This window comes from Fundulus heteroclitus, chromosome 7 (assembly GCF_011125445.2).
Source record: "Fundulus heteroclitus isolate FHET01 chromosome 7, MU-UCD_Fhet_4.1, whole genome shotgun sequence".
Classification (NCBI taxonomy): domain Eukaryota; kingdom Metazoa; phylum Chordata; class Actinopteri; order Cyprinodontiformes; family Fundulidae; genus Fundulus; species Fundulus heteroclitus.
In genome coordinates this window covers 22,260,570-22,272,800 of record NC_046367.1, presented here as the reverse complement: position 1 = coordinate 22,272,800, position 12,231 = coordinate 22,260,570, and the positions used below count along the sequence as shown (strand labels likewise).

At 40.2% G+C, this 12,231-nt stretch overlaps 1 protein-coding gene across 1 annotated transcript; it reads right to left on the bottom strand.

The window, feature by feature from the left end:
* Positions 1–1,000: 1,000 nt before the first annotated feature.
* Positions 1,001–11,252, bottom strand: cfap91 (cilia and flagella associated protein 91). Its single transcript, XM_012875101.3, has 17 exons — positions 11,072–11,252; positions 10,913–10,989; positions 7,817–7,965; positions 7,676–7,738; positions 7,083–7,139; positions 6,789–6,958; positions 6,535–6,712; positions 5,157–5,314; positions 4,917–5,063; positions 4,706–4,830; positions 4,517–4,633; positions 2,720–2,791; positions 2,478–2,624; positions 2,182–2,403; positions 1,709–1,857; positions 1,530–1,621; positions 1,001–1,427 (listed from the first exon to the last, which is right to left on the bottom strand). Exons 1-17 carry the CDS (start codon positions 11,157–11,159, stop codon positions 1,231–1,233), a joined length of 2,208 nt encoding a protein of 735 aa, XP_012730555.2. The 5' UTR covers positions 11,160–11,252; the 3' UTR covers positions 1,001–1,230.
* Positions 11,253–12,231: the final 979 nt, after the last annotated feature.

Below are 12,231 nucleotides of genomic sequence, written 5' to 3'. Positions count from 1 at the left end.
TCCAGGTGGACTTTTACTGCATCGCCCGGCTTTAAAACTGAAGCGTGATCTGAACCATAACATCATGCAGCAAGGCTGGAGAACTGCATAGTGGGATGCCACAAACCGTGTACATATATTTAAATCTTTTTTTTTTTTTTTTTGGTTATTATTCCCGTACATCCCAGCATCTTCTGCAGAGCCACACTCAATGGGGAATTACACCCGTACAGAAAGCCCGGCGCTCCAGGGATGTCCCCGTATTTACAGAGCTGTGCTGTTCAACATCTGGGAATCTGATGTAATCCTCAGTTCACTTGTTACACTGCAGACTTTGACCACTATTTTGCTCAACGCTGATGCAGTTACGCCACACAGATCTGCTGTTTCCTAATGTAAGGTTTCACACAACCTCAACCTTACGGTGAGAATTACTTAAAAAAAATTGAGAGATCAGAGTTCCTATCACTGAGTCACATGAAAGCTTTATCTGAAGCAAACAAAAGATTTTGGGTGACTGATCTTTGTACATAGGTGGTCACTGTAATCAAATTCAGCTGGTTACTCCTATCTCTGAGCAATGTTTTCTCTGGTTTTGGTGGCAGTGGTCTTTCGGCATCGATGATATGGTCAGGAGAATCGACATTCACCCGATTGTTGACTAGGACGACTCTGCGAGTTATTTAATCCCTGTCTGACACGGACACTTTACTGGTAAAAAGCGTAACTTGGTCTGGAAGTAGAGCTTGAGCCCTGGACGGATAACAGAACCTAAGATTACTAAATGTTTAAAAGAAGGAAAATTTGGAGGAAACAAAGTAAATTACATTCAAACCGAAAGTCACTTTGACAAGTCATTCTTTTCAACAATGAGAAAAACATAAAAATTGAAAAATACAGTAAGTGCTTGAAACATCTTTATTCAATGTAGTATGTGTGTGTATATATATATATATATATATATATATATATATATATATATATATATATATATATATATATATACACATACACACACACATATATATAGGTGGAAAATAACGTTTGTCCTGAAACACTGTGGTTGTGGAACTACTCTAGATCAAGTAATGCTCCACTGGATTATTGACTGCAGCCAAGAAATTGAAGAAAACAAGGACGGTCTAATAATTTTTTCCATGACTGTAGTCTCCTAAAAAAAAACATTAAATGGGTGCTTTAAGACTGACTCCTCAAAAGCTTTTTTAAAACAGATAAGTTCTGGATCAGGCCTTAAAGCTGCACATGTGAAGTTTGTGCTCGTGTTCCCTGCTCCTCTTGGCTCGTCATCTTCTCCTCAGCCTGACCAGAGGTTTTTACACCAGAGGAGGAACCCTGTGGGGTTTCAGGTTGAGGGATGCCGGCAGGCGCTTCAGGCCCGTGAATGATGCTCCGAGCTGCCTCCAAGTGCCTCTGCTGCTTCAAGCGCACTGGGCGACAAATGCCGATGTTCAACAAATGTGGAAAAACTGCACTGGCATTTTTATATCAGTTTTTTTTTTTTTTGACCATAAAAATGTGTGGACACAAACCTCCTTGCATGACTCGGATCCTCTCAACTTCGGGGACAAGGAAGCTGTACACCATCTCTGCCACAATCTCCTCTGACTGACAGCTGTCCTTGCTTCACAAAATATACACATTTGATTATTTTTTTGTTTGTAACTTCTGAATAAAGAGCGCCAGCGACCACACCAGAGTCCTAGCTTACCTTTTCTCCATGGCGTAGGCGACGTCGTTGAGCTGCTTTGCCTTCCTGGTGATCTCCTCTCTGGCGTGCTCGTCAGCCACAGGATCCACTTGTCCCAGAATCATGTCCTCTAAATACATATCCACGCTCTTCTGGTGCACCTGCACTATCTGACACAAGCAGGGGTTTATGTGTTAGCATTCTGCATGGATACAGATTTTTTAATGAGGTCATCATGAGATATTTCAGCTGAAAAACAAAGAAATTAGGACCTCATACCTCACAACCTCACAATCCCTACAGTTAAACTGTGACAGCATCGCCATGCTGGAATGCTTTATTCAGCCACACTTTTCAGATTTTTCATTGAAAACATCCTAAACATCCTAAACCATCCCTAGTTTGTGTCTGTCTATAAAATGTATAAATACTCTTGCACATGTCTTATTTTGATCAGTCTCTTTTGTTCTGATGCCACAGAGGAGTGTACACACTTGTCTGAAGATCTCGTCTCTTTCTCTGAGTCTAGGCTCCTCCACCTGACGCCTCCCGCTCTCCTCTGCCTCCCGCCGACGGCGCTCTCTCTCGGCCAGCAGCGTGAAAGCGTGGATCCTGCGCTCCTCCTGCAGAAGAAGCAGATCCTTGGACAGGGTGTCGAACAGCTGCGCCAGGTCCCTGCCAACCACCGCGGCCTGACGTGCTTCCTCCTGCGACGCCTGCAGAGACAAAGAGAGGCTGGAGTGAGATCGTTGGTGAGGGAGTAAAGCTTACGAGTCGTATTGTGCGTTACCTGCTGCATTTGCTGATCCCTCTCTTTCTTCAGGGTGATTATAAACGCTTTGTCAGCTTTCTGTGCCTGCTGCTCCTCACTTTGCAGAGCGTGGACTTTCCTCAGTTCCCTGATGAGCTCCAGGTTGTTTTCTTTGCCCTTGAACATCTGCAAAAAAAAAAAAAAAGACTTTGCACTGGAACGCAGGTGAACCTTTCTCGAGAAAGTTTAAAAATCAAGACAGACTGGCAGCTCATACAGACCTGGTATTGGATGCTTCTTCCTCTGAGTAGTTTCTGCAAATAGATTACTGCAAGCTCGCTTTGCTCGTCCTCCTAAATAAACATGAACAAGTACAATTTCTAAGACAACGCTTTGCAGAAGGTTTTCACATTTTGTCATGTTGAAACCAGTCACATTGTGTCTTTAATGTGGTAAGTTTTAATATAATTTTTTTTTTTTTTTTAACAAATAAAATGTTGAAAAGTGGGACGTGTATTGATATTCAGCGCCCCCGAGTATTTTCTCCATTCATTTGAACTAAATCAATTCACGCTCATTTCGGTCTCGCATAAAGGGACATTTACCTCTGCCAGCTTTTAAAAACTGCAGAGATCTTTCAGCTGTTTGCTCTAAAGCTTGCAACGCTATCCCACAACATATTGTTAAACAGACCTGTTCTCGATCTCCCCGGGTTCTTTTTTCTGATAATGTGGTGTTTCTATTGTAGACTTCTGTAGTAATAAAAAGACTCTTCAAACCGTAACTATGTTTTGCCATATTTACTCTAAAAGGCAGAGAAATGTTTACAGTTTCAGTACTGGGTTCTCATAGCCACACAACGCAACCGGTACCTGAGAACCCCGTTTGTTCTCCCACACAGACATTAAATAGGAACCATGTTTCACTGTGGGAATGATGTGTTCACAGTGATGCATTCTTTCACTTTTAACCAAAAAAAAAAAGGTTAAAAAAATAACTGCGTGGAACTGATTGCCCAACAATGCAGAGTCATTAGGCTCATCGTTTGCCGCGCTCACAGGAGGAATGTTGTGGTCATATGCGTGGAAGGGCAAACCTATAGCTGTGTTGTAAGTTTTTGAAAGTTGAAACCTGAGCCCACCTCCTCTGTTTAAAGTTGGCTTTCCTCGCTTTACATAAATTACTTCCTTACATGTGATTCTAAGCTCTAACGAGGCCTTGGCAGCAGGTCTATAAAGCTTGGAACGTTACTCTACTCCAGACATTTTGAACTGAGAAAGCCTCCTCGATGGGAAGCGCAACGTCTTCAGCTTCAGAAAAGAAGTCCAGTTGTTTTATTTTTTTTTTTTAACACTTTTTGATTGATCATGACCTGGATGACTGAGAATCTTCACCAGCATATTCTTTCACTTTTCTTCCACACCGAGTGTTGCATGTGGGTCAAAAAGGTCAATTTGTGTCTCCTCTGACTGACCATCTTCTGCCAAATGTTTGTTGTATTCAGAGAACATCAGGAATTACACTGAGATTAAACACAGACTGAATGTTTTTACTAACTAGGTGACTTCTGGACGCCTTTGGTTGGACAGAATTTTAACGGAGGAGTATCAGAGTACAGGGCCGCTGAACACATATGTGTTTAATAATAATGTATAAGTAATAATTTTCCTTCCTCCTACATATAGTACTTCATGTTGGTCTATCACATACAACCCTAGTGACAAACATTACGTGAATAGCACACTGTCTATTTCCCCAGCATTGTCTACATTGTTACATTGTTTTTCATTTCAATTGTTTACATAAATCGCTGCTGCATCTTTATCTTGAAAAATAGTGCAATATATGATTTTTAGAGTGATTTCTAGAGTGATTTTTTTCAAGCTGTATGCAAACGAAATTTCGTTCTGTACAAAATGACAATAAAGATATCTCTCTCTCTCTCTATCTATCTATCTATCTATCTATCTATCTATCTATCTATCTATCTATCTATCTATCTATCTATCTATCTATCTATCTATCTATCTATCTATCTATCTATCTATCTATCTATAAACAGACAGCGATGTTCTAACCTCTGGGGGACTTTCTACTGTTGGAGTGACAGGAGGAGGAAGAGGCTTCTTCTTTTTGGTGAGAAAACGTAGAGCCTTCTTCTCTGTCGTGTCTTTGCCCTCCTCCTCCCTGCAGGCCTGTTGAGTCATAATTTGTATTGAGTATGTCACCAGATTTTACAGGATATGCTGAGTAAGCACCGCTTTTACCTTGTAATCCATCAGTGACTCCACAGCTCTCTGTGCAGCCGACCTTTTCACATCCCCGATGTCTTTGTATTGCTCCTTCCATTGCTTGAATGACGCCTCTAGTCCTGCCTCCAGCTCCTCCAAGCCTACGTAGGATCACATATAAATCCTGTAACAATGTGCCCATTGCGTGGGTCTGCAGTAGTATTTTTGCTAAGATCCTTGATCACACCTTCATACGTGTCTGTGTAGTAGCTCTTGAACTGCTTCGTATTGCGCTTGGTGAAGTTGTCTTTTTGAGTCAGGAAATCGGTAACAATGTCCCTTCGCTGTAGTTTTCCCTCCACATTTTTTCGCTTGGCTTCCAGTTTTCTAACAGCTACAAAAGAGGGAGAAAAGAGGTAAATAAAAATAAAATGGGATTCAGCCTTCATTCACATGCGGTTCTCATCAACACAGCGGGATATCTTACCCCTCATGTAGTCACTGTTGCTTTTCTTGAGCTTGTGCTCCCTGTCTCTCAGATGCTTGGAGTATATTTGAGCTAATCTGTCATGTTTAGCATCCTTCTGAGCTTCATCTCTCTGCTTCAGCAGCTCCTCCAGCACAGCAAGGCGAGCCTCCTGCAGTCTGGTCGACAAAGAAATTGCTCAGGGTTTAGCTTTGTACTAAAAACAAAATGTTTAGGGTTAGGGTTTCTTATTTCTGCTTCATCTGAAGACCAAACTTCATGTATAGGGGAAATGTATGAGGCTAACACTGTGGAGCATCGGTTCTGTGTAACAGGGTACACTAGGGGAACAGGTATTATTTTAGGAAACTTGCGTGTATCAGAGACACGTGATCAAACCTAATCTGGACAGTCAGGAATCAAGCTTTTGGTCTTTAAGATACAGTCACAGAAAAAGAAAGAACAACGTCTTACAACATTAGGCTCTTTTGTATCAGGGCATAGCAAAAAAACAACAACAAAAAAAAACGTGGTTCACAAAAAGAAGGACGAACTGTAATCGCCATGCTTCTAAAAAATATTAAACACACAGTAGCCGCTTTCCTAAGATTGTAGGATAAATAGCCGCCAGATGATTTTAATCGACTGGACTTCATAAACCGATCAGTGTGGCCACCTCTGTAAAAACAGGAGTTTTGGCACTTTGTTCGTCCTAAAAGGTGTTAGCTAACACAATGCCAAGGCAGGAAGACGGCAGCAATGAGTTTAGAGAAGCAATAGTTCCTGAAAATCTGGAAAGTTTTATACGCCAATCTGGGTCGAAAAGTCGCATTGAAAATCAAAATGCTGCAAATTTGTATATTTTAACAAGACAGTAGAAGGAAAACATAAGGAGAAAACATGGAGCCAATAATAATAATAATAATAATAATAATAATAATAATAATAATAATAATAATAATAATAATAATATAATAATAATAATTTCTAATAGTAGATATATTAGTTGGATAAAACTGGTTGCAGGACATGATTAAATTTTTTTATTCAATTTATTTATATAGCGTCAATTCATGAAACATGTCGTCTCAAGGCACTTTACAAAGTCAAATTCAATCAGATTATACAGATTTGTCAAAAATTTCCAATAGAATTGTGATTTAGACAACATAATTATTTAAGAGGAGATACTAAAGATTGCTAATAAATCACCTTAAAATATAGCTATGTAAATCATTGCATGCCATTGCATTGTAACTTTATAAATTGTGTGATATCTTAATTATTATTAGGAAGTCGTCTTTCATATAAAAGAGAAAAGACAAAGCCACTCAAACTGTAACTGTGGATTATTGCTCTTATTTTCCGGTAAAAGAGTCTGAGGAGCACAACAACTCACTTTTGGATTTCTCCCTCCCTGAACGCCCACTCCTTGGCCTCCATCTCCTCCATCATGCGCCTCCTCTTGTCGAGCTGGCTCCGGTCATGCGGTGGAGGAAGGCTGGCCTCCCAGAGTCGCTTTGCACGTATCCGCTCAATCATCTCCACCTCGGCGAGGCCTGCTGGCAAGCCATGACCTGAGAGGCAGAGATCATCTACGCTGCGTGGCTCTGAGAATGAAATGTAGAAAGACGGTGGCGGTCGGTCTCCTACCCCAGGTCAGTGCTGCCAGCTGCAGTAGCTCAGAGGGAGTGGTCTCGGGCTGCAGCACGTACGCAGGGCTGTACGGGTCAGTCTGGGTTTCGCTTTCTCTGTAGTCGGTCTGAACCCCCACAGAGCGCTGGGCGGGCTGCTGCTCCTCGTCACTAGCTTCAAAATCTTCCCTGCAGCGATGTTTTCACCAAAGAGAGGGCATGCTCACAAATAAAACAGAAACAAAGGCATAGAGGCTGACAGAAAGAAAAGAAAAATCTAACTTGAGCAACTTGGGGAACATGTGAGACTTACCCTGAAAATTCAAATACCACATCTGGTGGAAACCTTTGTTCAAACGCCATCAAAGGACTAAATGGGAAAGAAACAGTCATATCTTTGTAATCAGTATTTACAGAAAACTTCCTATTTTTAATCATTATCGTTTTAGAGATGTGCCAATAAGTCGGCCAGAGACTGGAATCAACCATCTTTTTTTGATTGATCCAAAGTAAGAAATCCCACAATTTTCGGTCTATAAAAAAAACCATAAAAGCACAAACTTTGATTCAATGTGTTTACAGTTTATCAGTTATCAGATAAAGTTGACTGACATATGGTTTGATGGACCTGATCTGATGGATCATTCGACTTCATTCCCCACCGGATTCAACCTTAGCACCTCGACTGCTCTAATGGATTTTCCTCTGATGTGTTGCAATGCTTAGAAAAGAAAAATCTGAACCCATCAAAAGTGAACTGGCTGGTCTGATCCAAAAGAAAGACGGACATGGATATCAGTCAAGCAAAGCCCAATCGTTGCATCTCTTTTTCATTTTTTGACCGTTAAGTAAATGCAGCTATAATGTTAAAATCATAACATCAGAATATCTGCTGGCAAATCAAACCGTTTGAAGTATTTCCAGTAATCGGCTCCAGTCACGTGGCACGTCTCAGCGTTTGGACTGACGCTGTCAAGGAGATGAGTCAGAGTCACATCTGGAACACTAAAAGAGGATGCTTAAATCGAGGCTGCTGAGTTTATTCACCCAGCCAGACGCTGCAGGGTCTCTCTGCGCTGCTCAGCATGTCCTCGCCAGGGGTAATCGGAATAGGATGGCAGCGGCACTGCTGGGTCCAGTTTGAGAGTGTACCGTGGCTGGTTGCTGAACATAGGCCCAAACTCAGGTACTTTTCTCTGCGTGCGATAAGAAAGAAAATATCAGGTTGTTCGTTTTGAATCATCCCAGCCAGCCAATACAAACCAGGGAGTCATGATTCACAGATGTTGTGCTTTGGGTTTCACCGAGGCTTGTATTTTGATCTTCTATGGCTTTTTATTATTGTCATCAACATCTTGCCATACTCATTTCTGTAGAGTAGTGGTGTCCAAAGTGCGGCCCGGGGGCCAGTTGCGGCCCCTGGACTTGTGTTTGTGCGGCCCCCTGCCACAATTCAAAAATGACTCAGACCACCAGCGCAGTTGGTTGGGGCAGATTTTCAAATTTTGCCATATTTTCAAATATCGCAAAATGATTACTGACAAGATACAATTGAAAATGTATCTTGTCAAAGTATGTCTTTTAATAACAATATCATATTCTCATTAATTTCATAGTAAATAAGACCAATGACTTAGTCAAATGCAGACTTTATTGCACCAAAATCTGCTGTTAATTCAGTTGTTAAAATTGGCAAAATTCAGCAGGCGTTTTCAGAGACAGACTGACCCAAATCCTGTTCCTATTGCTGAGAATAGACAAAAAATTTTTATCAAGCCCAAAACACTTGACTGTATTTTAATATGGCAAATTGCAAAACCCTTTTCAAGTTTTAAATTTACCGGGATTTATACATCCCTTTCCTACAGTGAATCTGACTAATTTGTGAAACTGAAATATTGCATGCTTATATTTTGTGGAGCAGGTAAAAAACAAATATCACAATATAATTTGTTGGTAATTTTGTTTTGTTTTTTAAATTAGATTTTTTGGCCCTCAAGTGGTTTTGACTTGACAATTTTGGCACATGTGACAAAAAGTTTGGACACCCTGTGTAGAGTTTCTAAGGCGTTTCTAAAGTCGTATTCTCTGTGCATTTCAGTTCAGATCCTGATTTTTAGTGTTGCTCTTTCCCCTCCTTGGTTTGTTAATGCTTCATTTGGTTTGTCACCTTCACTCAACCCACCTGGTTCCCCTGTCACTAACCACAGCTCCTCAGTATCTAGGATCACTGCTTTTTATTGTCCAGTGCTGGATTCTTCTGTTTGTGTCACTTATTTCATGCCCTGGTTCCCTCGCGTCTTATCTGTAGGCCTCTCTCTTTATCATTAAACAATTCTCTCCACAATGCGCCTTCCACTGTCCTTTCTGGGTCTGGGTCCATCACAACATGCACTGTCTAATAGCCTAATGTCAACTGTATAGGTGTGACACAGCACAACGCTGGGTAAAAAGCATCACCCATACGTGTCCAGGTTGTGCTGCTCAGTTTTAACTGATTTTCTGGGTGCTTGTTTGAGACTCGGCTAAGACTAACATACAGTCAGAGTAAATAAATTAGAATATGGGTTCTGATCCTATGTCGGATTAAAAGTGCCCTTTAAAAACAATAAGCTTTAACCAGTTTAACACACATACCTTTAATTAAGACCGCATTTCTGGACTAATTATTTTTTTTTTACTGATCTGATGTAATGTGTTAAACTTAAATGTCATGTCTTCATTAATTCTAACCAAAAAGTCACAATAACAGACCGTAAGGCTTGATAAAGGTCTGTGTCTAATTACTCTAGTGTGTTTTACTCAGGGAGCTGAGTTACTGAAATAAATGAGCTTTTTTAGTAATATTCTAATTCATTGAATGGGTCTGTGTTGTCTGGATTGCATTTGGATAACCAAAGTGGGTCCCATCCAAGAAGCCCATTGTGACCCAGACCTAATTCATGCTTTTCAAACCTGAGACAAATCCTGCACTGTATCAAATCGTCTCCAAGACAGGCAGTTTTAAAATGGTTTCTCCCTTATTTGCAGGACAGATTTTTAGTAAACTTGTTTCAGTCTTCATCTATAACAATGGCGAGTAGGGTCCCTCAGAGGTCCATCCTATGGCATTTACTGTTTTCTTTACAATTTACCTCTGGGAGATGTGATCGGCAGACGCAGTGAGTTTTTATTACTATACTGATCACACACAGTCGAGCTTTTATTTTATCGCCAATAAAGCTTCCAGACTGTTAACTTTAAATATCTTTATCCAAATATAACTATGAAATGCTAGATGGCACAGAAATTCCCACAGAGAAAAATATGGATAAAGCCGGGTTAATTTTTGTTAGTGCTAACCCACCTGTCAAATTTACAAGTAGGAACCTGAACTCACTGGCAGCAAAGTCTCAACATTATTGAGACCTTTAAAGAAGCATGTCAATTTGGTTGTTTACACACGGTTCCTCCAGTTTAGCAGACTCTGCGAGGAGAGCTTGGTTTGATTGAAAAGAGACATTGAGATTGTCATTTATGCTTTCTATCGAATCTTGAAATCTTGACGTCTCTTCAAGATTAGACTATTGCCACCCGTTTTAGAGCTGTCTGAGCCAAAAAAAAAAAAGTTACTCATTTTACCAGAACCAAAAAGAGAGGGCACATTACTCCCGTTTGATCGTCTCTTCACTGGCTACATACTGAATTTAAAATCTGATATGTGAACTTGATTTAAATATTTTATTGACGATATTTAGGACTTTCTGCAGGTTTGGGCTAAAGTACATCTCTGATCTCTTACGCCATACACCTTCTGCTGAGCTCTTCATCTAATCCCTGAAAGGGGTTTAAAATAGATAAGAGGCGCATTTTGAATTTGATCTTGTGAAGCACTTTCTAAGTTCATGTATGAAAGTTATAAATCCATTTTTATTACACATCTTGGCTGGGATTAACACTTGGAGAGCAAATTACACTTTTTACCAAAAGGAAACGTAAAGAAATAAAAAAAAGTTATGACTATCTTTACAAATTATATGTATGTAAATAACAAAACAAGATCATACAACAACTAAACATTCCTACATCCGCACTTTCATCTCCTCCTCCAGTAGCACACACTTGTTATCTAAACAGATGTATTTGTGTGGAGCAACAACTCACAAATCGATTATTTGCTGCATAAGCCTTAAAATTGGCCTTGGTGTGGTCCACCTCTGACGACACGGTGTAAACGGGATCTGTCACACAAGGTTTCATGACTGTTAACCAGCTTCCTGCGGCAGGCGAGCAAACCGCCGACCTTTAGCCACGTTTACTCACCATATAAGAAGTCATAAGGCCGCTCCGGCATCACAGCTTTAAAAGCCCTTTTGTTTTGGGGAATAATTTGGGTGATAGAATAGCTCATTTTGCTTGTACGAAACTTCTTCCGACACAGTTTTCTTGCTATCAGCGACGTTGAAAACCCGCACGACACGGAAAATATCTTCAGCGCTGTAACCATGGAAACGGACAACTGCTCGTCAGGAAAGGGGAGGAGTTAACTCCCCCAGCGTTTGTCAGGTGTTGTGTTGCATTCCCGTTACCTCGGAAAACGAAGACAAGAGCGGAGGAGGGTGTAAACCCGAGTAAATGCGTTCCAGTGAATACAGTCGGAGAGGTCGGGATTCCAAAATAATATAAAAAAATAAATAAATAAAAAGATAAAAAATAAATAAATGTTGGGCGAAGGCCATGAAAGCTGTTGTTTTGTTTGTAGTACATCTTATAAACATAAAGCTGTACTTTCCACATGCAAACAACACCAAGTTTAATTTGTTCGGTTCAAAGTTGCAGCTGCTACATGTATCATTGATTTTAGACACACTGTGGTAAAATAAACATGTTTTATCACAGCCTGCTGTTGTTGATGTGAGGAGCTGCTATATTGGACCCGACCACCCGGCCTTTAAAGTAGATTTTTATGTTCGGATTTCCGAGTTCCGACTGTAATTGAATGCACTATTAATGATGAGAAACCACTGAGCTATATAGCTCAGTGTGAGAAACGCGGTTATTTGGTGGGTTCCTTCGACTCTTCGGCTGAATCGGCTTGCTCACCAGCAATAGGCTGTTCTTTTCTTTCTCTTATATTGGATTGCTACAATCAACAGTCAAATGATCATCTTGTTCATATGCCTACTATAAACTAATCAAAGCTCTGGATATGCTATTTGCATTACCTATATGTATCATTGATAAAAGTAATGAAATAATCTTGTATGCAATGCATTTACACTAAAGAGGTTAGGTTTATAATATTTGGTTCCAAAACAATGCAACTGAAATGTGCACACGATAATCTGTAGTGCAAGACAACAACAAATAACAAATACTTAGTTATATAAAAAAATAATAAACTTCTTCCTCTTTCTTTTCTCTGTTCTTGTTTTTTTTTTTTTTTTTTTTTTTTGCGACATTGTTTTGCCTACTTGCATTCC

What these genes read in the sequence shown, in the direction of transcription:
- cfap91 (XM_012875101.3), bottom strand. Translation starts at nt 11,159, where the DNA reads ATGAGCTATTCTATCACCCAAATTATTCCCCAAAACAAAAGGGCTTTT. An exon ending in GCTGGCAGCACTGACCTGGG is followed by an intron (nt 6,713 to 6,788) that starts GTAGGAGACCGA and finishes TCTGCCTCTCAG; the next exon opens with GTCATGGCTTGCCAGCAGGC. An exon ending in AGGGAGGGAGAAATCCAAAA is followed by an intron (nt 5,315 to 6,534) that starts GTGAGTTGTTGT and finishes TTTGTCGACCAG; the next exon opens with ACTGCAGGAGGCTCGCCTTG.